Genomic DNA, 27,756 nt, shown 5'->3' on the forward strand with positions numbered 1-27,756 from the left:
CGCCCCGGTCTGGCTCCCTCCGGTCGCCGAACAGGGGCGGGGGCCCCGGGCCGCCTCCCCCACTCACTCCCCCAAAGCCCGTCTCCCAGGCCCCCGGCCGGGGCTCTCCGGTACGTCGGGGCCGGCAGGGGAGGTGTCAGCGGTTCCGTCCTGGGGCCGCCTACGGGCCCCGGTCCAAGTACCTTCGAACAGGCCGAACACCGGCGGCGGCGGCGGCAGCTCCAGGCTGAGGGAAGGAGAGAGGCGGGCCACCGAGACAGGCGGAGCCCCAGTTGTGCCAGAGCGGCCTCACGCCGCGTCGGTCGGCGCGCCCTCTGGAGGCGGGAGGCCCCCTCAGCGGCTCGGCCTGCCCTGAGCTAGAAACTCGGAAAGAACCCTCTCTCCATTAACTGCGCCTGGAGAGGAGAATGACAACCTCAGAAGAGGCTTTTCAGACCCGAGTCCAGGAGCATTTCGCACTTTTCACGTCTTTTTCTAAACATACATCCCACCTCCAGCTAAATGAAGGCTTCAAAGCAAGGACAGTTTTATTAAAAGCTGTAGGCATCAACTAATACTCACTGGCTTCTGGGTAAGTCTAATGTAATAACCCAAATGGACATAGTCGTGACTGCTCTAATTCTAAAATATGATGCGAAATTGTTGTTTGTTTGTTTTTTTCTCAAAAACGGTTTGAATATTTACATCTCACTTTTCTAAGATTCCTGGACTAAATGCAACTTGTATACAGCCAAAACTCATTGAAAATGTGGTGGGTGGTGGGATAGTTAGAAATTCATTTACTGGGAACTTAAAAAAAATACATACACACACACACACACACACTCACACACTCAGCTGGTTAAACAACTGACTCTAGATCTCAGCTCAGGTCTTGATCAGGATGGTGAGTTCAAGCCCAGGTTGGGTCCCGCATCTGGGACTTGGAGCCTACTTAAAAAACAAAAATAATAAAAATTTAAAAAAGAATTATGATTTCAAGGCATTTCACATTTTCTTGTGCATTCACTACCAATGCATTAACTACTCTTTGAATTGATGACATTTATTAACCAATTCGTCATGGATGTCTTCCTTGTGGTTTGGGTTGAGTTTAAAATATCTTCATCGATGCCTGTAAATTGTGCCAAATCGGGAAAGAATTTAAATCTTTTCCCAGTGTGTTCACAGAATGCACTTCTCTTCATTAATTGGTTTACCAAACAATCTGAAAGCCCATTTATTACTTCTTTTCAAACATATTCCCTCCCCTTTATGAATTACTGCCTTTGTTTGACCTGAAAAAATGCAGGGACTGTGCAGACAGCCTTTTTTCTCTGATGAGATTAAGGGAATTAAATGTCTGCTACACATATTCTGTGAATCTTCCCTGTCACTACACCAGGGGACATCAGCAGATTGGTCATTAGGAGTGCTCAGAGAATCCATTCCTGCACTTCCAATAAGTTAATGCTGCACATGACCATGAACCCATGAACGTGTCCTATTAAATGCAAACCAAAGTATCCCCAACTGCATTTCTGCTTAGCAAGAGCCCAAAAATGTCTGTATTCACTCCAATGTTACTCACCCAGAGAAGAGAGCCTTGGGAAGTCTGAGTGGAAAAAGCAGTCTTTATTGTAGTTAAAATGTTTTAATTTTGCAAGCTTTACAGAAATGTTTGACCATGTGTACATACTTCCAGAGTTCCTACCAGGGTCTTGGAAGGGACCTGTATAAGGGAGAGGGGAGGCTGTATTCCATATTGTCACTGTAACAAATCATCACAAACTCAATGACCTAAAACAACACTAATTCCTCATGTTACAGTTCAGGAGGCCAGAAATCCAAACTCAGTTTTATTGGGCTACAATCAAAGTGTAGGCAGGGCTGCATTCCTTCTGGAGGCTCTAGGGAGAATCTGTTTCTTTATCCTCTCCAGCTTCTAGAGGCTGCCCACATTCTGTGGCTCGTGGCCCCTGCCTCCATCCTCAAAACTAGCAATGTAGCATTGTTTCTCCTTCTGTCCTCTGCTTCCATTCTTGCGTCTTCTCTAACTTTGACCCTCTTGCCTTATTATAAGGACCCTTGGCTTACATTGGGCCCACCTTGATAATCCAGAATCTCTCCATCTCAAGGTCTTCAACTTAATCGCGTCTGCAAACTCCTTTGTACCACACTAGGTAACAACATCACAGGTTCTGGGGACTAGGACATGGCCATCTTTGAGGGGATGTTATTCATCCCACTACAAGGGCCCTGAAGCTCAAACTCCATTCCCTTCAGGTGAATCTGCCTCTTCTTCCTCATTACCAAAATCTGTTTGGTCCTGAGTTCTGATTGTGAGACTTCGTCGGGGAGAAATACCTGTAATTACAACTGGGATAAGCGTTACGGGGACAGAGAGAAGAAATGCTGTAAAAAAGACAAATAGCATGGGACCTAATTTAGGTGGAAGGGCAGCGATACCTCTGAAGAAGTAATGTTTCATCTGAGACACAAAGAATGAGGAGGAGTTAATTATGCAATGAACAAAGGGAGTGTTCCAGACAAGGGAGTAGTACGTGTGGCCCAGGAGTGGTGATGTCAGAAGGTCAGCATGGGGGTGCCTGGCTGGCTCAGTCAGTAGAGCATGCAACTCTTGATCTCAGGGTTGTGAGTTCAAGCCCCACGTTGGACATGGAGCCTACTTTAAAAAAAAAAAAAAAAAAGTTTATTGTGGCCAAATTGTATACCTACCATTGAATCCTTAGCACTAACACAGTGGCACATAGTAGGTGCTCAATAACATTAGCTTAGTAGTCTCCAGCCCTGGCAGCACATTACGGTCATTGCAGGAGCTTAAAAACACCTACACCCAGGTCCTAGCCGAGACCAAATAAGAAGCGTTTTGAAGCATAGACCTGGCATCTGTATTTTTAAAAGCTGCTCAGGGAATTCTGTGCAGCCAGTGTGCAGAGTTGAGAACCACTCTGTCACGTACAACTGAGTGAATGAATGAATGAATGAATGACAGAGAACATTTGCTTGGCATAGGATTTTCTTTTAGGTGGTTGGCTTCTGCTTAGGGAAAAAAGGAGTTTGGGCTATATTGGTGGTATATTACGATCCAGTCTTAGAAAATGCAGAAAGGGCTTTCAAAAACATAATTGAACACCTATCAGAAGAGACTCAAAGTGATCTAGCAACCATCCCCATGTAACCAATTGTCTCCGTAGAAAAGAGATGTGTTGGAATGGGAAGGTGTTTCAAAAACACACCCTACCTACAAAGGAAGAGGAACTTCTACTTGTTGAACTTTAATGTTCCAGGTTGGTTTTTTTGTAGTACTAATGAATGGCCATCAGAGGGAGACGTGCTCCTGTTAGTGTTGCTTCTCCGGGTCGCCCATCTCTGACACCAGGCTAGGGAGAGAATCAGGTATTTTTAACAACACTGCGGATTCTCAAGGATTAACCATTGAATGACTAAGTCACACACAGGGTATGAGGCATGTAGCATATATTTGTCTACACCAGAGTAAGATTCATTTCGGTTTCCCAACAGTTTAAACATTGAAACCACCAGAAAAAAAAAAAAAAAAAATGAAGCGTGCACGTATGCCAGGCATTGTGTTTGCAACACTGAGGAAAAAATTTGAAGCCTAGTAGAATAATCTGTTCCTCCAGCAACCAGCACAACTAGAAATTAAGTATGTAAGCAAAACTTTCTGAAAGGGATCTCTCTCCCTTTATTCATTTGCAAAGGAAACATCTTAGATCTTGAATTTCTGGAGTTACTAAGAGTTGCACCCCTGGAAAGAAGAAAAGAACTTGGCTTTTTGCTACAACAGCGATTTGCTGTTTTTCTTTGCACTTATCCACACATGCCGGAACCACACGGATTTTCACACATATATTAGACGAAATAATGTGTGTGATGGGAACGTATATAGTGCTTAGTCCTGATTAAGCTTCCCTTCCAAAAGTTAAGGAGCTGATCATTAGTAAGGGAATAACTTTTGCAAGGGTTTAAGCAAGTGAATTGCTTTGCAAAGCCTTTAAAAATGATGTGGAGCACCTGGGTGACTCAGTTGAGCATCCGACTCTTGATTTGGGCTCAGGTCCCGATCCCAGGGTTGTCGGATTGAGCCCTGCATCAGGCTCCACACCAGGCGTCAAGTCGGCTTGAGATTCTCTCTCTCCCTCCCTCCCTATGGGAGGAGTCCAGGAAGTGAAGGTGTAGAAGGGGGTATTGAAGCATCAGATAAAATGTCACAAACTTGTCTGCCTGAGGATTCTGGATGCCAAGCATGGCTTGGGTCTCTCTGAGGTGGGCTCCCCAAGGGAAAGCTCATGGAGAGGTCTATGCAGGTTGATGCCTAAATAACTACTGCTTCTGTGAGTCCCCTACCAAGCATCTGGTGGTGGGCCCAGGGCTAGGCAGGGCCAGTAGGCGAGAAGAGGAGCTAGATACGGAGTGGAGGGGGGCAAGGACGAATTAGAAACTGTGGGTAACTTCCCATCTGCATGTGATTGTACCTGATGGTGAAGAGACCCTCAGAAGGTAATGGCTGCTCCCTTGCTTTGTCTCCCAGTCCTCATAAAAAGCCCCCTTTGGGTTAATTCTAAACTGTAACCATACAGGAGAGGGAACTCTGGGAAACATAGTTCCAATTTAACCAAGTTGATAAAAAAAAAAATCAGTACACACATAGGCTCTTATAACTAATTTTGCAGATAAGAAAACTAAGGGCTGTTGAGTTAGATAATTTGGCTACGCTCACATTGCCAACTAAAAGCAGAAGCAAGCTCAGAATTCAAGTCAGGAGTCGTCTTCCACTCCACTGTCATGCCTCTCTTCCTTTGTGGTACTTAAATGCTCTTAAGTATTTCAAGAAAATCTTAGAAAAATTTCAAGCATCGCTTCTGAGTTCCCTTCCTAGGTCAAGAGTCTGTGAGTAAGTAGCCTGCACGTCATCACTACGCATAAATCAGACTGTCTCGATTCCATTAATCTCTGGGCACCTGGGTTACAAGGGCCTTATGGTGAGGAGTCAGGCCTGTGACCGCCAGATCTCAGTCATTGAGTAATGAGTTATGAGCTCTTAGGCATGGGAAAGTCGTATCTTACTTGGGATGTAGGGATTATGTGCAAACCTAAGAAATGACCTCCCAGAGAGCACCGCTGGGTGTCACTGGAAAAGTCAATAAAAACTCTGCAGAGTGCACAAGAAATGACGACGTCCAACCACATCTATGATCACTTATTTTACACTTCAAAACAAGCACTAGAAACTCAATAGGTTTACGCATCTTTTTTCAGAAGCGGGCAAAGAAAGGCAATGGAAGGTATCGAAAAGCTCACAACCCAGGCTAGCCTGGCTTTTTCTCCTTCCTTTCCTGGTCCCAAATTTCCTTCCTAACCTTTTAATATTCCCACTCCTGAGAGACATGCTGGTTCAGGGTTTGTTAAGTGTGGGCAAAGGAGAAGCTGAGGAAGGGTTCCTGCTGGTCCAGAGAATGAGCCGCCGGTTCCAGCAATCTGTGCCGTTAGAGGGTTCGCTTTAGCCCCAGCACGGTGCTTAGCTCACTCCAGGGGCTCACGCTGAACCCACATTTTAGGCTTGGAGGGAAGCTTAACTCTCATATTAGTCTCAAAACAAACTCCGGGCGAGCATTCAAACAGAAGCAAAGCTCATCTCCTTCTCGGTCCTGAAACATACTCCAGGGAATGAGCATTCTCAGAACTTGCCGCAGTTCAGCTCTCAAAAAACACTGATGCTGCGGTTTCATTTCCACCTTTCCAAAACTCTGGCGCCCAAGTCAGGATAAAGCCTGAGGCTCTTCTCCTCTGACAACTATTTTCTGCCAGTACAACTGGACTAATACATCTTTTTAACTTAAACTCCTAACCAACAAGAAAGGAAACTTGTGACATTTTTATAGGGGAAAGAAAAGGGTAGATAAGTAATACGAATTACTCTTATCCTATATACTTGTTTTAAGGCAAACAGAATGGGAAAGACTTACACATGATTTTTACTTCTTATAAACCCGAGAAATGTATTTTTTTTAATGTTTGTTTTTGAGAAGAGAGCGCAAGCCGGGGAGGGGAAGAGAGTGAGGAGGACAGGGGATCTGAAAAGGGCTCTCTGAGCACAGCAGAGAACCCGATGCAAGGCTCGAACCCATAGACCACGAGATCATGACCTGAGCCAAAGTCAGACGCTCAACCAATTGAGCCACCCAGGCGCCCTGAAAAATGCATTTTATGTGTCTATCTTCCAAGCTCACGAGGTACATTAAAAAATAAATGCAGTTGCCTTTTGTGTTTTTGTTTTATCATCCAGCAGGATTAAAAAGAAAATCCCAGGTAAGAGCGCTTGCACTGGAGCAGTAAGGCTTTAGGATTTTTTTCTGCAGTGAACTCACTAAGATCTCAGCCTCTCTTCATTATCACCCCGAGATCACATGTCACTTGTTTTAATCTTGACGAAGGAAAAGGGAAAAGAGGCTATGAGAAGAAAAAAGGGAAAAAGGACATCTTGACACAAACAACCCATCGCTAGTTGCAAAAGAGAAAGTAATGCTGACATATATAATTGATAGAAACCCAGTTACCTGTAAGAAACCATAGATTTAACCACTATGATATGAATTCAGTCGATACATGAAGATAAACTCTGATGTGCAGCCTTCCTATTTTCTTCCTCAATCTCGTGCTGTACAAGTTACGGGGAGTGGAACCGCCTTCCCTTTGCGCCTAAGTGGGTATACTTGTTGGTGTAGTGCCTCTGCAAAGCCCGATGCTCCACCAGCTATTGTGAAGCAAAATCTCTACAGCTAATTGTTGGACAGAACCTATCTCCAAGTGGCTGACTTCACAACATATATGATTCACAACTGCCATTTCATTTGCTTTACTCATCATTTTTGTTCTGCAGAAAATCGCATCATTCCAACTTCCCTTGATCGGGACCCAGATGCAGTAGATTTCCATCACCTCTTCCTCTGCACACTAGACCCAGTTACAAAGAGGGGGATCTCCCCGGAAATGCTGTGGGGACTAGTTTTCAGTAAGAATAAGAGCACGCATGTGCACAGAAAAGCCAACTCACACTTGCAGTCTCCGCCTGCTGCTCCAGGCGTCTCCACCCCAGACAACTGTTGCACCGCAGAACCCATCACATAAGCGCTCATGTGGACAGATGGAAAAGCCATTAGGAAGTACAGCCAACTTTGTGTTCCCACAATTCCGGGACAGAAACCACATTCAGTGCAGGAGGAGTGCAAAATCGCCACGGTCAGTGCCTTTAAATCAAATGAATGTCTAACCTCTTCCAAGATGTTACACAACCAAAGCCCATTTGGTTAGCTAAAAAGACTTTGCCCTCCAGAAAAGTACGTGGGCTAGAGGGCTAGACCAAAGAGCCACGCCCACCATGTACTTTTTCCATAGCTCTAAGTTTTCTTATCTGGAAACCTGTTCTACAAACAACTGATTACTTAAGAATGCAACAAATAGCTACTATAAAGTAACTTCTAAGCAAAGTACAATTATACATCAATAAAGTGGGGGGAAAGAACAATTACAAGGCTGAAAAGCCATCTTCTAAAGGATTATTTGTGTTAGCCATACCTTTTTTTTTAAAGTTTATTTTGAGAGAGACAGAGACTGCGTGAGTAGGGGAGGGGCAGAGAGGGAGGGAGAGAGAGAGAATCCCAAGCGGGCTCCACACTGCCAGCACAGAGCCTGATGTGGGGCTCGAACCCATGAAGCCGTGAGATCATGACCTGAGCCAAAACCAAAAGTCAGACGCTTAACTGACTGAGCCACCCAAGTGCCCCAGCCGTACATTTTCTAAGTTAACCCAGCATGCCTTATTTTGGGGTGGTAAGAGCCAGAAAAACACATCAAAGTTTTTCTTGACTATTTTTCTCGGGTCCCTGATGACAGGATTGAGGCCACCGTAGTGAAGGAGAGAAGTACCTTGTGCTCCATCTCTGGCAGTCCAGAGTCCACATGGGCTCCTGCCTCAGTTTGCCTCATGGGCCTCGGTCAATACACTGCAGACGGAAGACTAAAAAGCATCCAGAGAGGTAGATGGCTCCGTTGCTGAGTTTTATTTTGATTTGTATTGTAGGATCACTTTGGCCACTATTTTCCCACTGAGGCTTAGAACCTGCTTGGTCTTCCACAAATTAAGATCACTTAGCCCTTCCCAAATTCACTTTGAGGTCGAACTTAAAGTAATTTCTAACTTACACATTTAGCATAAAGTTCGCTTCCCAAGTGTCCACGAGGAGATGTGTGCAAGCCATGAGCTCACCACATACTGATGTAGACTGAGACCTGGCTTTAGGGAGCACGTCGGCCCTTCTGACAAAGCCCAGGCGTGCTTCCCTCCAGAGGACCCCACAGGGGTACAGGGGCTCCAATCACAATGGAGTCAGCTCTGCCCTTTTATCTTACATTTTGTGAACTTTTCAAACCAGTCTTTGCATGTGAGCAGAGCGCTTACGCCCATAGCTTTCGAAGAACGAACAGCAGTAGGAACAAACACATATGTCTAGAAGTGGAGAGAAGGGATATTGGTGAAACCAGATGAATCAGAAGAAGATTTGGTTGCCCGGGGACCAGTTTTGCGGGTATAAACGGAGTGAATCCGTAGACTAAAGCATATGCTGGTAATTTCCCAAGCCATGTTATACCACTTAGGAGTTACTGGAAGGATTTCAGTAGCTACCTACCTTTACAAAGTTCACGGGCTGGCTGATGTCTCCTCCCGTGTGGCGGGGCCGTGCTGCTGGGAGGGTCCGGCCCAGCAGCACCACAGAAGAGTGACGTTGTCACCCCCAGGAGTGATGGGGCCCCATTTCTGGCTTCTCTCAGAGCTTGCAGCGGGAAAGACCACTCTGACGGTCGGAGTTTAGGCTTTTCACCCAATGATGAAGCGTTTTGATCCAGAAGCAAACAAAGCCCCCAACTCTTTCTAGATGCAGACAGGCCCAACAATCCCCAAAGGGGCTAATCTTTCTTCTCCCACATAACCGCTTGGGGATGTACCATTTCACAAAGTCAGTTTTGCATTTTGTCTTCTACTATCCCAGTATATGCTTGGGATGCACGCCATCCCTTGTTCCTTCTCCTCTCCTGACATTGATGATGATCTCAGTGTCTTGGAAAAAAAAACTTAATTGTAATCTTTCTGGTTTTGCCATATTCAAATAAGGGATAAACTGCTCCGCTTATTTTTTAGGAGTGCTGCATTTGTGTGTGCATAGATATTGATCCCTATTCTCTCTTAGCTTTATCTCCTGACTACTCTCCAACCTAAAACTTTGCCAGCACAGGGGGGGTTTGCTCCTGGTTTCACGAACACTGTAGTCATTCTCCCATCAGCTGCCCTTTCTTTGCGTATGTGTGCCCCCATCTCTCCTCCACTTGGCTCTATACCTTCTTCTAAGTCCCTCTTCCTGACCGCCCCACCTTCCTCCAACGCACAGGTCCACACTACACACTGGACACCTACCACATGCTGTCTGGGATTACTCACTCTTAAGTATCAAGTGGAAACGTGAAATTGACAACATTCAACGATGTTTGACCTGCAGAACACCAATTGGGTACGGTTCAATCTAGTGTCTGCATCTTCTCACCCCAAGTACAAGTTCTCTTTGCATTCTCGGTGTCTCCAATAGGCCCTGACACAGTGTAGGTGTCTGCTACTGAAAAGAAATAGATGGACTATTCTGAAATTGGCAAAACAGTAGATAAGCTTCTATTTTAATCTGACAATGTATTCTAATTAATTAATACAGTCAGCGTGGGTGACTTGGGATGCTAACGGTTCCCCCCTGCAAAAACATCCTACTATCGCCTAAAATATAAAACTTTATGGTACGAGAGGCGATGGCTAGAGGCATTGCTGTATAAACAGTACAGGGCTTTAATCGACTCTACACTTCAAAAAGATCAGTCTCAGAATTTTCATCAGTAAATTTTATATTCACTAGAATATATTTCATATTTATTACATAATTAGTTACACAATCCAGTTAGAAAAGAACATTAGAATATTGCACTTTATCTAATTACATTACATAAATTCTTCTGTCTCTCTCCCTAATTGCAGTCTTAATTCCATATGTAATCACATTTATTATCATGATAAACTGAAACCAGATAAGGAAAAAACTAAAAAGTATCCATAGTCTGAAAGCTAAGAGACATACACAGTATCCGATAGTGAGTGCAGGGCCCATTGCTTTCCAAAATAAAAAAGATTCAAAATAGTGATGCTTACTGAACTGAATTCCATATTCTAAAGACAGAATACAGTTACATCAGTGGAGAAACAGAGAACTGGGCAGCCTATCCCTTTGAGTACATCGCTATTGGTGGGCTCAGACTTATGTAAGGAAACAAGTAAGTATTTCATCACTTCCTTGCCCTGGTGCTGTGGACAGATCAGTGAAGTCCATCCAGATTTCTTTTTCAATGATTCCATTTCTTAGAGCCACATTTTCCTTAGATGTTGAGTCATGCCTTCAGAACCTAACCCCCAATACATTTAGAGTGTTTTATGCCGAGCCTTTCATTCATGTAATATCAGAACAGATTGAAGACTTCGTCAAGCCAGGCACACAGCTCTTCTGGGGCGGGGAGAAAAGAACAAACGACATACTAATTGCTTTGGATTTGCTGTTTGTCATTTATGAGTCCTTAAATCAAACTATATAACTGTGGTTCATAGTTCTCTTTAATCTTGAGATTAACAGAGTTCTGAAGTACTCTTGGTCAACACTGCCCATCTTAACGTCAGAAGAAAATGGGAAGGAGTTTTTAACTTCTTCCACTCATGCTAGGAAGCCCACTTTCAATTCCTGAACTCTTTCACTGTCGAGACAGCCCCTAAAGGACATTTTTAAAAGTGAGAGTTTCTCATCAAAGATCTTCTTCCTTTATGGTCCCAAAAACACAGTCAGCTTTGGCTATCTCAATCTTGCTTTTCCTTGGTGGAAAACGAGAAGACTCTTTCTGTTAGGAAATAAAAAGAGGTCAGGAATGTATGCGAAAGGAAATAATTTCCATAACAACAATAATGACAACAATAAAAAAGTCAAGAATGTTAAAATACTGCTAAAAAGGCAACAGGAAAGGTTACACTTATTTAAACAGTGGTTATTCCAAGTGGTTTTTTTCCAGCAGAAGCTTTACTTTGGGGTAGGTGTATATGTTTTCGGGCTGTGAGTGCCTCCTGCTGGTATGCCAAGGTGGACGTGTCCAGAAGGCCTTGCCAGGCACCGGAATGTCTCCAGGTAACATTTTAACTCTGCCTCTTGTCCTTCTCCCCCCTCTCTTAAAGCTAAGCAACTTTCAATTTTTAACTTCACTCCAAATCTTTAGGGCATACGCCACACAAACACAAATTTTTAGCAAGGTTTATCGTTACTCTAAAACTTTTTAAGAGGTTACGGTGGCTATAAACCTTCAGTGAGTGAATAGTTGGCTTTCAGTAGTTACGAAATCTCAAAGCCTATGGTTTTGTCCCTGGTAAAATAAGTGTGCCTCAATGGGCAGCTAAGCTAATTTTTTTTCTATGAGGGATTTGTCTTGATAGAACCCATGGCAAAGTGGCTAAAGGAACAAACAAACCTGATGGGTTAAACAACAAAGAGTGCTTCAGTTCTGTTACTGGTTCTGTCATTCACTGCCTGTGTTACCTTGAGCAAGCTCCTCAACCTTTCTGTGTTCCGTTCTCTTGGCTATAAACCGAGGATAATAATAATAGCTGGGTTGTTATGGGGACTGAATAAGTCATACATGGAATGCATGTATGCTAAATAAGTTGGGACTCAATATACTTGGACACCTTCTGAAATGCTGGCCCTGCTCGGAGCATGAGGGAGGTTGGCCTCGTTTACCATTGCTGCTCATTAGAGAGGACACGTGAATTAGTTTCAATGTCGATCATAGTTGTGCTGTGTATTGGGCTGCCTGTTGTTTTTGGAAGAGTGGCTCTCAAAACTGAGCATGCATCAGATGCATCTGGAGGGCGGGCTAAAACCACAGATTCCTGGCCCCCATCCCTAGGGTTTCTGATGAAGTAGGTAGGTTTGGGACCTGAGAATTTAAAGGTCTAAGTTTCCAAGGTATGCTGATGCTGTTGCTCTAGAGACCACACTTTGAGAACCGCTGTTCTAGGATAATAGCTTCAGTCCTGGCTGTACATTAGACCAGCTGAGGAGCTTTTAAAAATTGTGTTGCCAGGCCCGTAGACCTACTAAACCAGAGTCTTTGAGGGTGGGGCCCAGCCATCATTTGTTTTTAGAGCTCCCCAGGTAACTCCAATGTGCAGCTCACCGAGAACCACAACTCTGCACTATCACTCTGCTGCTGATGAATTTGAGCGACGGAGTGAACACCTACCGCCTACACTTTACGGGTAAAGAAACTGAAGCTTGGTGCAGTGTTCCCCCTTGGTGTGCTTACTACCCATGCCGATCTACTAAATCAATCTTTTGGAGTGGCGCCTAGGAATTTGCATTTTAATAAGCACCTCAGGAGCCCCTTAAACATTTAGTTTTTTGATTTGCCTGAGGACACATCACCAGTGCATGGTGGAGTTCTTATCTCTTGTTTCTGACCTAAGCAGGCAGAAATGCTGTTATTATGAAAGAGCGTAAGATTTGCATTTAGTCTGGTTTAAAAAAAAATTTTTTTTTTAACGTTTATTTATTTTTGAGACAGAGAGAGACAGAGCATGAACGGGGGAGGGTCAGAGAGAGAGAGAGGGAGAGACAGAATCTGAAACAGGCTCCAGGCTCTGAGCTGTCAGCACAGAGCCCGACGCGGGGCTTGAACTCAGGAGCTGTGAGATCATGACCTGAGCCGAATTTGGACGCTCAACCGACTGAGCCACCCAGGCACCCTGCATTTAGTCTGTTTTTCAATGTTTTTCCTGAGCTTATTCACTCACGAAAGGGCCTTATATATTTATAAGTACTGTACTTGTATACTTAGTATTTTTATATACACAGCAGAGCATGTACAAAGAGTGGACCTTCCCAGTCAAACGAGTTCATTCAAATGCAACTTGGAGGTCACCTCCAGTGATTTATTCATAAGACTTTGGTGAGAATGAATGTTGTTAATCCACATAAAAGTGCTTAGAACAGTGCCTGGCTATAAGTGCCTACTAATGCTTTCTTTATGATATTTACTGTTATTGTGAACTGCCCAACAGACCTAAATGCTCCAAACAATATTTAATAAACTTAAAGGTTGTTGTATGAAGAGTCCACTGCAGAGAACTCACAAAACTAAAATGTAAGCCAGAAAGAGGATTTAAAAAAAAAAATGTAGGGGCGCCTGGGTGGCGCAGTCGGTTAAGCGTCCGACTTCAGCCAGGTCATGATCTCGCGGTCCATGAGTTCGAGCCCCGCGTCGGGCTCTGGGCTGATGGCTCGGAGCCTGGAGCCTGTTTCCGATTCTGTGTCTCCCTCTCTCTCTGCCCCTCCCCCGTTCATGCTCTGTCTCTCTCTGTCCCAAAAATAAAATAAACGTTGAAAAAAAAATTAAAAAAAAATGTATTGAGTATAGAAGAAAGTTGCTAGAGAATTTTGTGTTCTTCTTGGAAATTTTCTATGTAAAAATCCAGGAAAGCATTTCTCCTGGCTCTACCGGGCACCACAGTAAAAATACCATACTTCTGTGATGGTCCTCCAATTGGCCCAATCCTACATGGAGGAGCTTCTGAGAAAGAAAATTCTGGCTGCTTCTTAAAAGTAGAATGACTTTGGTTACTTAAAGGGGGGAAAAGGGCAGATTTATCAAAAATTATAATGTATCGGTTACATAATTTTACTCACAGACCTGGCTTTGTTGAATGTGGCATTTTTTACTTTTGCCTTGTTCTGGAACTTCAATCTGCTAAATAGATTAGTAAAATGTCAGTCAGCACAGCCTGGAGAAGCAAGCACACAAATAATCTATTTAACTAGCACATTTCCCCTTCCACAATAATCCTCTTAATGGTCTCGAAGGCCGCCAGTCAGCAGGCACACCTGCTTCCCATCGGCACATTCCCTCTTTATTTGCAAATGTACAAATGTTGCAGAAATTGAGCCCCCCAAACGTGAAGCACAGCTTAATGTTTAACACTGGTGGCTGCCTATAGATTTTGTGATTTAACACAGCTTCTAAAAGGACTTCACACGAAATGAACTCCTAAATCCTGAAACAATCCACAGAGCTCCAATCCATACGCTGAATCAAAGCCAAATGGGGCTTTGATTAATCAAAAGGCGCCATTAATCAAGTGAAGATCAAACTGAAGTTCAAGACACTTGAATATACCTCGTGTACATAAGGTAAACTTAATATAACAGTCAGGGTCCCGGCGGAAAACAGATGGTGCACTCCTGAGGGGCGTTTTAAAAAGGAACTATTTAATGGAGGTGTGGGCAGGATTAAAGTGAATCAATGAAGGGATGTGGGAGCCCCCAGGGGCTAGCAGTGAGGGGCTGGAGGGTCATTTTTACCACGTCTAGGCCTGAAGGGGCAAGGGTAGCAGCTGCTACTGGACGGAGAGCAGCTATCACTGCAGAGAGGAGATGCCACCTGCAGGAGCGTGGCCCTCAGCAGAAGGCTGTGCCAGCCATAGAGACCCAGCAGGGACAGAACTGAAGAAATACCTACCCCCCCTCCCCCCATCTCACTTTTCTTCCACACTCCAGTCTTCCACACTCCACCCGCTGGGACCCAGCGGGTGAGCCCAGTGGGAGGCCAGGGAGCAAGGTTGTAGCACACAGAGATCAGTCTCCAGGGCACAGAGCAGGGTGGGGGAGAAAGAGTTCTTTGACTCTTCTTAGAGGAAAAGAACACGATTACTAAGCAACTAGCATTATGTGCCCGTCTCAATGTATCACTCTCTAGCCATAAGGGCTCCTTACTAATTGCCTTTCTCCTTCCACAAACTCCTTGACTCTGGATTCTCAGTTCCCAACCTATGTTATGAATACAGGCATAATCATAAATATAGGCATTTGTAAGTGAACGATTGAGGTGTGAATTAATTGCTTATTATTGATTACTATTCATGAGAGTACAGGGTGGAACATTTCAAAGTAGGTGAGATGAAGAACGTGACCCTGCAAAAGAGGGTCACTGTCTTTTTTTTTTTTAATTTTTTTTTCAACGTTTATTTATTTTTTGGGGGACAGAGAGAGACAGAGCGTGAACGGGGGAGGGGCAGAGAGAGAGGGAGACACAGAATCGGAAACAGGCTCCAGGCTCTGAGCCATCAGCCCAGAGCCTGACGCGGGGCTGGAACTCACGGACCGCGAGATCGTGACCTGGCTGAAGTCAGACGCCCAACCGACTGCGCCCACGCCACCCAGGCGCCCCGAGGGTCACTGTCTTTTAACTACAGTTAACTTAGTACTGTTATAAAATAGATTGCCTTGTGGGATGCGGAGGACTTCCTCTAGGTCGGTATTCTTAATAGACAAGTTCATATATTTGAAGCCTACCTTCATAACTTTAAGAAATCAGTTATTAAGTCTTGGTAAATGAGAAATTAATGCCCTGTTGTCTTACATGTTTTGCTATGGTATTGTTATTGGTTACAATATTACATTATAGCTTGGAAGTAGTCTTGTGCAATGAAATACACAGAATATGGGCGAAAACAGCTCAGAATGTTTCTCTCCCCTGTTCTCTTTCACCTTCCCCCCTGCCTTATGTCGAAATAAATAAAATAGAACCCACTACAAACTATCGAGCAATTTCTGATATAATCTATTTCCTACCCACTTCAAGAAAGGCTTTAAACATTTTATCTACGAGGGGGGAATAAAGTTGGGGGAGGGGAGAAGAGAGCAAATCCTTTTGTCATAATGTGGTATTCCTGCATGCCCAGGTAGTTTCTGTTGATAATCTAGCTACTTATTCCCACACGGTAATTTCCCCCTGGCTCTCCAAAATTTTGTCCACCTGCCACGCTCAGGCCATTCTCAAGAGAGCCGTAGTATGTCTGTACTTCTTCTGTTTTCTAGACAACGCCAACTATTCAAAGGCTGACATTCTTGGGACCTCAGATAACACTGCCCTTGGTGTTTCCCCTCTTCGCCACGTAACAGAAACACACTTTACATCATGATCTCTGAGCCCAGTGACCTTTTACATAGTCTGATCTTGCTCCAAATGACAGAGGAGTGGAGAGAAAAATACATATGGTGATGGTAGTTGGCGCTGGGGGTGTGAGGTATGAGGCAAGCCAGAATCATAAAGCCGTTTGGTGCTTTGCCATTTTCCAGAAAACCAACTTAGAGATTCAGACCCACTTTTGAGTAAATCTAAGGAAGAAAATATACAAGCTAATAAGACAAATTAGGTATGGATTATTAAAAATATAAATTTTTTTTCAACTCAGAAAATTATTCACCATCTTATGCCTGATACCTCTCATATATTCAGATTATGGTTCAATATACAAGATAATAATAATGATACATTTTCAGAAATTCATTAGGAACACATGGATTGCATAAAATACATCTGCCTTCTTTTCTTAATGTCTTTTAGATTTTTTTCAATGGCAGAGATTGCTGTAGCCTACTGTATTATCCATTCTGCCTTTCCTTCTTAGTGATACCACCCAAACTTATTTGGAGAGACAGCATACTCTGTAAAAAGACTACATTTACCAGATTCCCTGCAGCTAGGTGTTGGCCTGTGGTGTGACTAACTCTTAGCCAATGAGCCAAGCAGAAACTCGGTGGGACTTCAGAGACTCCTCCTTAAAGAAAAGATATGAACCATTCATACTTTCCATTTATACTTGCCGCCTAGAATGTGGATGTAATGACTGGAGCTCCAGCAGCCATTTTCAACATGAAGTAAAAGCCACACACTAAAAATGGAAGAGCAGAAAGGTCTCTGGTGACATTATGGAGCAGCTATCCCAGCCGGAGACTGCCTACCTCTGGGCTTCTTTTAGTTGAGAGAGACACGAACTTTTATTTTGCGTGGGACCCTTCTTCTGTCTTGTTTTGTTCTTTGTTATATGTAGCCTAACCTACTCCTGACAAATACATTTTATTTTCCAATAATTCTTAAAATTCTGTTCTAGTTACAAGTAGCAAATACTAACAAAATTCATTTATTAAAGGTTTTTGTGTAGGAGTGTAGCTCTAAAAAGAATGTTACATTTTTTCCCTTTCTGATTTGTAGTTAATACTGCCTTTAAGAATGTAACATGATTTTGTTGTTGTGTTTACATTTTTTTTTAGTACATTTGTTTGACCTCAAAAATTTTTTAATTTTTTTAATGTTTATTTTTGAGAGAGAGAGAGAGAGAGAGAGAGAGACAGAATGTGAGAGGGGGAGGGGCAGAGAGAGAGAGAGAGGGAGACACAGAATCCAAAGCAGGCTCCAGGCTCTGAACCAACAAACCGTGAGATCATGACCTGAGCCAGAGTCGGACGCTTAACTGACTGAGCTACCCAGGTGCCCCTGTTTGACTTCAAATTTTAACAATCTCTCTTCGGAAATGGTTCAGGTCTTACCTTTGAAAGCATCGCCTAGAGCTAACTAAGTTAATTAAGTTAGCACAAATTTCTTCTTTCAACATCTTTCTTCTTACTAGGATAAAGTAGTACTATTTAATCTGCTTCTAGGGACGATCTACTTTATTTGTGGGGCTCATTAAGTTACAGCTTCCTTAATTTCTCTCCCCCCTCCTGATTCTTCATGATGATCAAAATCTTGGAATCTATTCTGCCTTGCAAAATAGAGACCTCTCTATCCTAGCCCATGCAAGCCTTTTATAAGTGATATGGGTCAATTCAGACTTTACGTGTTTACCTAGAAAATGAGTGGATGTCACAGTCATAAATTTATATGGCTACTTTAAGTTCCACAAAATGACTTGTTCTATACTTTGGGAGGAAGCCCAGGACCCAGCATACGTTCCGAGAGCTAATCTGTCTGCTCTTTTCACCTTCCGGGCTCTCATTCTACCCAGGCATTTGTAGATGAGATTTCAAGTTTAAGGGTGGACTATCCCAACAACATCCCCTTGAAAGCCCAGTTTTCCAGAAGAAGGGTTTAACTTTTCAAGAACCAGAATAAGAAAGAAAGGGAAGAAAAAGCGTTTGTGGAAATAAAACTTGTTAAGTATTAGGATAAAGAAAGTACTGACTGACATGCTGATTTCACCATCAGCCACAGAGAAAGTGTAGATTTCAATTTGTGTGCAAATCTGAAGAATGTAGTTAGTGTGGTTGTTTTTCTTGAAAACTTTAAATAGGTCACTACCTTCTCTTATTATTTAGCAAACTCTTTAGCTATTCATTGGACAAGTATTTCCTGCATCAAGTGGCTTACATTTTATTCAGCCACATTTGAGAGCACTTCTCCCTTTTAACGGGGCTACTTCAGTTAATTACTTTTCTCTTTCTTCTTCTTTATATATATATAATAAGTGGAGCCTAAGGGGGTCCATCCTAAGAGGTTAGATTTTATTACTCTTTTAAAAAGAGCATCCAGGGGCACCCGGGTGGCTCAGTCCATTAAGCATCCGACTTCGGCTCAGGTCATGATCTCGCGGTTTGGGAGTTCGAGCCCCGCGGCGTTGGGCTCTGTACTGACAGCTCAGAGACTGGAGCCTGTTTCAGATTCTGTGTCTCCTTCTCTCTCTATCAAAAATAAGTAAATGTAAAAAAAAAAAAAAATTAAAAAGAGCATCCACAATTCTTTTATTGCTTTGATTTGCTATGCTATAATACATTTTGAATTCTTCAAATACCAAGGGGGGAGTGAATTTTATTTTCCTTGGGAAAATATTTTCAGTTCTAGAAGAATGAGAAGTAAGGGTAAAGTGCAACTATTTTCTTAGAAAAAAGCTGCAAAGTCTAGGAAAGAGCAATGTTAAACTGAAGATGTCACCCATCTTCTTAGAAAGGACTCAATTTCAATGAAAATATTAGGGAACATTTCCAAATGTTTTCTGTTGCATTTTTAAAGATCGTATAACATTTTGCAAAAAAAAAAAAAAATACGTTTATAAATGTCAACCAGGCTTTAGAATTTGTAATCATTTTTTAAAAATATTTTTAATTAATTATTATTATTATTTTTTTTTTGAGAGAGAGAGAGAGCGCAAGTAAGCGTGAGCAGGAGAGAACCAGAGAGAGAGAGGGAGGCAGAGGATTCAAAGCAGGCTCTGCGCTGACAGCAGACAGCCTGATGCAGGGCTCAAACTCACAAACAGTGCACGCATGACCTGACCCAAAGCCGGAACCTTCACCGACTGAGCCACGCACGCACCCCTGTAATCATTTAAAAAAAAAATTTTTTTTTAACGTTTATTTATTTATTTTTTTTGAGACAGAGAGAGACAGAGCATGAACAGGGGAGGGTCAGAGAAAGAGGGAGACACAGAATCTGAAACAGGCTCCAGGCTCCAAGCTGTCGACACAGAGCCCGACGCGGGGCTCGAACCCACGGACCGTGAAATCATGACCTGAGCCGAAGTCGGACGCTCAACCGACTGAGCCACCCAGGAGCCCCTGTAATCATTTTTAAAACATAAACTGTACTGTCTTATTGGGATATGCTCATATCATGATGGCGACAAGGCAAATAGACAAGTTTAATATCTCACTGTCTCTTTTTAGAGCTTGCCACCAACCTTTGCAAGGAGTTACTAGGCCTTTATTGAAGAGACGCAGACTAGAAAAGCAAAGTTTAATCTTACACTGAGAAAAATTTATAGCCTTGAGAGCTTCTTTCACTCTATGGCTTCTTCCAACTGCTAACGGCATCTTAATTTGGCACGGTGGAAATTTCAAGAAGCTGTGAGTTCTTTCTAGAGACAAAACTGGAGAGCTTATTGAAGTTCATCGCTGCTGTGTTGCAGACCTCTCAGGATCCTGACCTTATGAGGTAGTTTTTATGGTAAATCTGGAATCTTTCATTTGGGGGAAAGCAGAAATACAAGAATACAGAGTAGAGGGTTGGAGAGTTCTCAGCAACGTAAGGACACCTGTCTTGGAAAAATGGCTTGAATTCTAAAGACTGAGCTCCCAGAAGGCAGAGGAGCTCACTTCTGGGAGGTCACGTTCCTCCCTTGAGGACCAGCAGTCATCAGTGTGGGTTAGTACAGGCCGATGGTGGGAACGTAACTGAAAAATATACACGGATAAGAGCACTTACCATTTCTGGATTCTCTGCAGCTAGCTTTACCGTCTTTTCTGAGATCATCTTTTTCAAGGAGCTACTCAGCAAAAAAGCCTGAAAATCCAGAAATAAAGAAGTGTCTCAGCTGAAGAGATCGTCTTTCTTCTCTCCTCACACCACAAGGCAGATTTTGAGCTCTGCTCTCCAAGAGTACACGTTTAAGAATTTAAATTTCTTTTTTAATTTCCATCAATTTGCATACGATGCAATTAGCTAGTAGCCATACATTTTCTCAATTACATAGATATACTTACAGTAAATTTTTAAAAAGACAGAAAACTCATTACATTTACTAATCTTTTTCCCTCTTAAAACTCCCCCCTATTTTTTTTTTTTTCAACATTTATTTATTTTTGGGACAGAGAGAGACAGAGCATGAATGGGGGAGGGGCAGAGAGAGAGGGAGACACAGAATCGGAAACAGGCTCCAGGCTCCGAGCCATCAGCCCAGAGCCCGATGCGGGGCTCGAACTCCCGGACCGTGAGATCGTGACCTGGCTGAAGTCGGACGCTTAACCCGACTGCGCCACCCAGGAGCCCCAAACTCCCCCCTATTTTTTACTTTGTAAGCTGCTCATGTCTTACAAGCAACAAATAATAAAAACTGCTTATTATTGTAATCAAATCAACCGATGATGGTCAATCTTATATTTAATCGTATGCATGATTATTGAGAGACCTATTACTACGTATAAATAGTAACCTATTTGAAAGGGTATATTAACACCTTATGGCTTTTATGAACTAAAAAAAATTTTGTTTTTTTATCACTTTCCTATTTTTCTGGTATCTTTAATCACTCACTTTTAAGACTGATGGTTGCCCCCCAATATCACTTGTGGCTTTTTGTTGGCTCGTCGTTGTTAGTGCCAAGACACAGACATTAGACATCTTGTCATACAAACGCTACGGTTTCCTTTTTCCAAGGTCTTCACCCCATGTGCCAATTTAAGGTTCCCTACGATTTCCCCACTTGCTTCTTTCCCACGAATCCTCTTTCTCTTTTGTTCTGCTCTCAATTCTTGGCTTGTACCTTTCTCCTTTGGCCCTGCGAAAGTTTGAGACAACAAAGCTCAAAGCTTGTGGTCATAGGACCTTAGCATAAGTTTGTGCTCAAGGATGGTCACTGCACTGGGGAGGGTGGGGGGGGGGGGGATGATGGAGAGGAGAAGAAAGGGAAGAGAGAAAACCCAAGTCGGGATGGTAGCCAAAGCAGAGACCCTTGGAGGATAGGACATAGAAAGTAGAATTAGAGGGAGAATGGCTACATACAGATAGCATCTCAAAGTCTTGCAGGACTGTAGAGCATGACAGGAATTTATTTTATTTAAGGGGAGAGAAAGGAAGTAGAAGAGAAGAAAGGTACTGCTACCAATAAGGAAAAGAGTAACAAATGTGGGATTTATACACAAAAACAAAATTTGATTTCCTGGTTTAGCTAAGAACTAACCCTGTTTATCTGTGTACATATATAACCTACACAAAACCAGGGTATGAAGTAGTTAAACAATATAATCTGAGTTGATACAGGTAGGAGAGGTGTTTAATAATGCCCCGTAAGGTGTGAACCGATTCCATATTCCTATACAATGTGCACAGATATGTACGTTAAGACTTAGCTATAAATCAGGTAGGATTTATTAAATACGAAGGCACTGAGCTTTTGTTTAAAGAATCTAGAAGTTATTGGGGTCCAAGCCCTCATTTGTGTTTGCAAGGCAAATGAGCTGTATTTCTGCCTTTTGCATACATAGCTCTTGGGTACATATCAATAAATCCACACTCCAAAGGAAATAAGACCCTACTAGGAATCCTTTAAAAGAATGTTTATTATACTCTGTATAGTGGCTTCAACTCACGTGGTACAGACTAGATTAAAAGATGATAATAAAATTTAACTATGTGCAGTTAGCATTCTAGGCAAGGGGAAATGATTTCACTGCCACGATCTACCTTGCATCTCTCCAAGTGACTGCAAACCATCCTACCATTTCCCTAAGGATGTTTCATATTCAAGGTGAAACTGAGGGCCCATCTCTTTAATCTAGACTTTGGTTAGCACTTCATGTTTTTCAGAGGACCTTGGTGTGTGGTATATCAGAATTTGCAACTATACGAGAGGTAGAGATTCTCAGGGACCTTTGGTTACCTGAAACCAGAATGCTCCCTGGAACTTAGTGAGATCACCAGTGACTTAAGTTGAATGTAATGCTGCCACAAAGATTGCTTTGATATTTTGGTTTCGTTTTAGAATATCTGTAATTTTGATTCCAATTTGAAATAGCTTAACTTAGTTCATAGAATTTTTCAATTGAATTTGTTGTTTAGAAAATGAAATCTTAAAATGTTTGCTCCAACTTTAATGGAAGACCTGGAGAGTTTGCTCCCCAAGAGCTCTCTCCCCTCCCAGCAGAACCTTGATTTTGTCTGATGACAAAGTGCCCATGCTTACTCTAAGCTGATCACAAATTCTGTTCTTTTTGGTAAATACGTGATTCCCAGACTCCCTTGCAGCTAGGAGTGGTCATGTGACCCAGCTCTGACCAATGAGACCTAATGGAAAGTCTGTGGGGGCTTCTGAGGCAAAGTTTTTGCCTTCTAGATAAAAGGGATAGCTTTTATGATAGGGATGTCAATCATCTACCTCTAGTATTCTTATTAAGTGTAGATGATAAAAATCTATATTGTCTCAGAGATCAATAAATCCAGCCCCTCACTTGTTTTTACAAACACATTTTTGTTGGAAAACAGCTGTACCCATTTGTTCACATATTGTCTGGGGCTACTTTTGCACTCCAACAACAGAGTTGGGTAGTTGCAACAGAGGCCATATGGATCCCAAAACTAAAATATTTACCATCTGGCCCTTTGAGAAAAAGTTCACCAGCCCTTGGTCTGAGCCACTATTAGTTGAGTCTTCTGTTATTTAGTAACTTAATGCATTTCCCAAATTGACATGAAGGCTGCAGTGACTAGTAGAATAAAACAAAAAATAAACAAATTAAGCAGTATTATAGGCCAAAAATGGAGTGTACAGTGTATTCTAGAACTCGGCTCTGGATGGGTTAGGATAATGTGCTTTGTTCACCCCAGCAGGCAAGAGAGCATTTCAGCACAGGGTCTCATGCTCTGTCCTGAGAACTCACCTGTTTGGTGTAAATAACAAACCATTGCCAACGACTGTCTTCACTGTACTGAAATCTGAGCTCTAAGTTCTGGTTGAGAGTTCGCTGAGGTCCATCCACATCCAGCAGAGTTCCCTACAGAGAAAGAGAGATTATTTAACATTCAGTAGAAAATTAGGTGGCTATTATGTGCCGGGCAAAATATCAAAACAAGTGATACTGTGGCTCTTCCCAAGAAGCCAACAGTCTAGGAGGGGCTATGAAAGTAAGTCACCACAGTTTGCTATGTTAAGTATTACAAGGGAAGCAAACACAAGTCTATGGAAGGAAGTAGGATGGGCATGTAATCCAGACTAGGAGTGTGAAGGCAGGCTTCCTGAAGGGGGCTAGTATCTGAGCAGCAGCAGTAGAAAATTTCCAAGTTTGTTGTGGGTTTTTTTTGGGGGGGGGGTGGGGTTCTGGGGGCACAAGTGATTCCTAGTAGAAGAAATAACAAGTGCAAATGCACCGAGGCAGGGGGGTACCTGGCACACTGGAAATGTGGCAAGAGATCAAGTGTGGCGCCGAAGCCCAGAATGCAAGACGTGTAGGGCCGTGAGAGAAGAGGCAGCCTGGGGCCAGATCCTGAAAGCTCTGTAGGAAGCAGCTTGGAGTTTTGCTATACAGCTTCTATCCTCCTTTCTCCTCGTAATGGAGTCTCATGCCCGTGGGAGAACCTCTCCTCTGCTGTGGCCATCTAGGTAGGACTGTCAGGGAATGTTGCCCTCCTGGAGGGGGGACACACATTACCCAAGTTCAGGGCAATTGGACAAATACTCTCTATGCCCCTTATTTGATTCCAGAGTGGAGCGATCCAAAGAGCAGGTCCTGATAAAGAATTCCGGTTTCCTAGAAACCTTGAGCTCCTTTGGTTCTTGACTTTCCTAAGCCTCTGCTTCAGCCTTTCCTTTAAATCAGTGGGTTTTCACGTATCCCTCCAATAAATTCTCTCTCTCTTTTTTTTTTTTTCCACTGGGGCCAGAAGTGTTGGTTTCTATTGCTGGCCACTAAAAAAAGCCCTAGCTGTTACAGGTTTTATAAGCTAAGTTAAGGAGTCTAAACTTCATCTTGAAGGCAGCAGACATGCATGAACAGATTTTAAAAGCTGGATAATCACACAGATTTATATTTTAGAAATATTGATCTGAGAGCAGCAGGGTAAAATATGAACTGAAAAAGAGCTGTTTTCAGACACCGAACAACAGATAATCCAGTTCTGTCAACCCAAGGAGAAGGAAAACACATGAGGTGAGCCCTATCATTACCCAGCTCACTGCCTGGAGGAGTTTCCAGAATGCAGTGCAGGGAAGGAGACTCAAACTGAGCCCAGAGGTCTTGCTGAGGTGAGGAGAAGGAGATAAGAGTTTGAAGTTGAGTTTAGAATTTGTGGAGAGAAGGACCAAAGACAAGGACCGATACAGACAAAGAGCTTCCGAGAGCTCTTTTCAGATCTTTGGTTGAACAATGATCTGTGCCTGTGTGGAGAGGACCCTCGTACACAGCAGGTGGATATTTAAAATGGAGCAGACTAGGGGCGCCTGGGTGGCGCAGTCGGTTAAGCGTCCGACTTCAGCCAGGTCACGATCTCGCGGTCCGTGAGTTCGAGCCCCGCGTCAGGCTCTGGGCTGATGGCTCGGAGCCTGGAGCCTGTTTCCGATTCTGTGTCTCCCTCTCTCTCTGCCCCTCCCCCGTTCATGCTCTGTCTCTCTCTGTCCCAAAAATAAAAACGTTGAAAAAAAAATTTAAAAAAATAAAATAAAATAAAATAAAATGGAGCAGACTATTGGAAAACAGCCTAGAAGTTCCTCACAAAGTTCAACATAAAAATACCACTATGGTACTGGCAATTCCAGTCCTAATCATATACCCAAGAGAAATGAGAGCCTATGTCCACATAAAAACTGGTACACAAATGTTCATAGCAACATAACTCATAACAACCAAAAGATAGAAACAACCCAAATGTCCGTTAATGAATGAATGAATAAACAAAATTCGGTATAGCCATACAGGAAGATATTATTTGACCACGAAAAGGATAAAGTGTTGATACATGCTATGATAGGGTAAACTGTGGAAATATTATGCTAAGTAAAGGAAGCCAGTCATAAAGATCATATATGAGTCCATGAATAATGAAATATTCAGGGGCGCCTAGGCGCCTCAGTCGGCTAAGTGGCCAACTCTTCATTTTGACTCAGGTTACGATCTTGCGGTTTGTGAGATCAAGCCTCGCGTCAGGCTCTGTGCTGACAGCGTGGAGCCTGCTTGGGATTCTCTCTCTCCCTCTCTCTCTGCCCCTGCCCTACTCAGGTGCATGCGTGCGTACGTTCTTTCTCTGAAAATAAATAAATAAACTTAAAAATAATAATGAAATATTCAGAATGGGTCCATCTATCAAGACAAGCAGATTAGTACCTTCTTAGGGCTGGTAGAATGGGGACACAGATGTGAGCTAAGGGGCATGGGGGCTGCTTTTTGAGGCGATGAAAATACTCTAAAATTTATTATGGTGATGGATGTGAAACTCTGTGAACGTATGAAATTCCCCCGAACTGTACACGTCACACAAGTGAATTGCATGGTATGTAGGTTATATCTTGATAAAGCGGTTACAAAGGAACACGATGACTGTGTGGTACCGGTGGAGGGACAGACACATACATCATAGAATACAATAGAGAACCCTGAAATAAGTCCATACACATGTGCGCAACTGATATCCGACAAAGGTGCAAAAGCAATTCAGTTAAAGGACAGCCTTTGCAGCAAAAGGCGTCAGAGCAAGTGCCCTTCCACAGGCAGGAAAGGGAACGTGGTTCTGAGTTTCACACCCTCTATGAAAACTAACTCAGAGTGAGTCATGGGCTTAAATGTATGACCTATAACTATAAAACCTTTAGGAAAAAAAACTCTAAGAAAAAATCTTCAGGATCTAGGGTTTGGCAAAGAGTTCCTAGACTTGACACTGAAAAGCACGGTCTATAAAAGGAAAAACTGATGAATTAGACTTCATCAAATTAAAAACTTTTGCTCTGCAAAAGTCCCTGTTAAGAGGATGAAAAACTACAGAGTGAGAGAAAATGTTTGCAGGCCACATACCCAACAAAAGACTAGTATCTACAATGTATGAAATACTCTTAAAATAGCAGTAAAAAAAACCCACAACTCAATTAGAAAATAGGCAAAAGATATGAAAAACAAATTTCACCAAAGAAGATATACAGATGGCAAATAAGCACATGAAAAGGCGGTCAACATTATCAGCCATGAGGGAAATGCAAATAAAAATCACAATGAAATATCATTACACACTAAAATAAAACCAGTGACATCAAATGCCGACGAGGACGCAGAGAAACAAGATGGCTCGTATATCACTGGCGGGAATGTAAATTTGCACAGACACCTTGAAAACTGTTCAGTCTTAAAAAAAACTAAACATGCAACTCCCATATAACCTAGCAGTTGCACTCCTGAGTTTACGCCAGAGGAATGGAGATTTGTGCTCCAAAACATACATACGAACATTTACGCGAGCTTTATTCACAACAGCTAAAAACTGGAAACAACCAGATACGTTTTATTGGGTGAATGGTTAAATAAATCTCGTCCATTCCATACCATGGAATACTGCTCCGCAATAAAAAGAAACAAACTACTGATATAAACAACAATCTGAATGGATTACCAAAGAATTACGCCAAGTAAAGAAAAGCCAGTCCTAAAGGCTACATGCCATATGATTCCATTACAGAACATTTTTAAGGGAATCAATTCCTTGTTTTTGTTTATATTTTTACATCCTAAATATAGTCAATTCTTATTATTCACAGTAGTCGTGTTCTATGAAGCCACTGTACATAGTGAAATACTGAACACTGAATCATTGTTCCAGGGGAAATACGGGGCCAGGTTCCTGCAAATGTGTGGCTACAACATTTTCATCTACTGATCAATACATAACTGTTTTATGAGTGTTTCTGTTTTTTAATAAAGAGCTTGATTGAGGCATACCTGATGTAAAAAAAAAAAAACCACTGAACATGTTTAATATACACAATTTTTTTTTAATGTTTTATTTGTTTTTGAGACAGAGAGAGACAGAGCATGAACGGGGGAGGGGCAGAGAGAGGGGGAGACACAGAATGGAAGCAGGCTCCAGGCTCTGAGCCATCAGCCCAGAGCCCGACGCGGGGCTCGAACTCACGGACCGCGAGATCGTGACCTGAGCTGAAGTCGGACGCTCAACCGACTGAGCCACCCAGGCGCCCCTAATATACACAATTTAATGAGTTTGGACACATGGGTACAGTCATGAAACCATCACCACAATCAAGGTAATGAATATATCCGTCACCTCCAAAGTTTTACCTAACACTCC

General features: G+C 42.7%; 2 protein-coding genes across 8 annotated transcripts in view; both read right to left on the minus strand.

The window, feature by feature from the left end:
- The window catches only part of ANKRD46 (ankyrin repeat domain 46), a 61,561-nt gene extending 61,255 nt beyond the window's left edge, over nt 1–306 (minus strand). For all 6 annotated transcript variants that reach the window (XM_045049934.1, XM_011291416.4, XM_045049936.1 and 3 more), the window contains exon 1: nt 183–306. The gene's annotated coding sequence lies outside the window, so the exon portion shown is untranslated. The remainder of the gene's footprint in view (nt 1–182) is intronic.
- A 9,642-nt stretch (nt 307–9,948) lies between these two features.
- SNX31 (sorting nexin 31) overlaps nt 9,949–27,756 on the minus strand; it is a 71,297-nt gene continuing 53,489 nt past the window's right edge. For both annotated transcript variants that reach the window (XM_019822951.2, XM_004000021.3), the window contains 4 exons: nt 23,355–23,468; nt 20,185–20,262; nt 13,840–13,896; nt 9,949–11,001 (listed from right to left, as the gene is read on the minus strand). In XM_019822951.2, coding sequence (XP_019678510.2) covers nt 10,909–11,001; nt 13,840–13,896; nt 20,185–20,262; nt 23,355–23,468 — 342 coding nt within the window. In that variant the 3' untranslated portion in view covers nt 9,949–10,908. The remainder of the gene's footprint in view (nt 11,002–13,839; nt 13,897–20,184; nt 20,263–23,354; nt 23,469–27,756) is intronic.

The sequence above is a fragment of the Felis catus genome, chromosome F2 (assembly GCF_018350175.1).
Source record: "Felis catus isolate Fca126 chromosome F2, F.catus_Fca126_mat1.0, whole genome shotgun sequence".
In the NCBI taxonomy this organism is placed as follows: Eukaryota; Metazoa; Chordata; class Mammalia; order Carnivora; family Felidae; genus Felis; species Felis catus.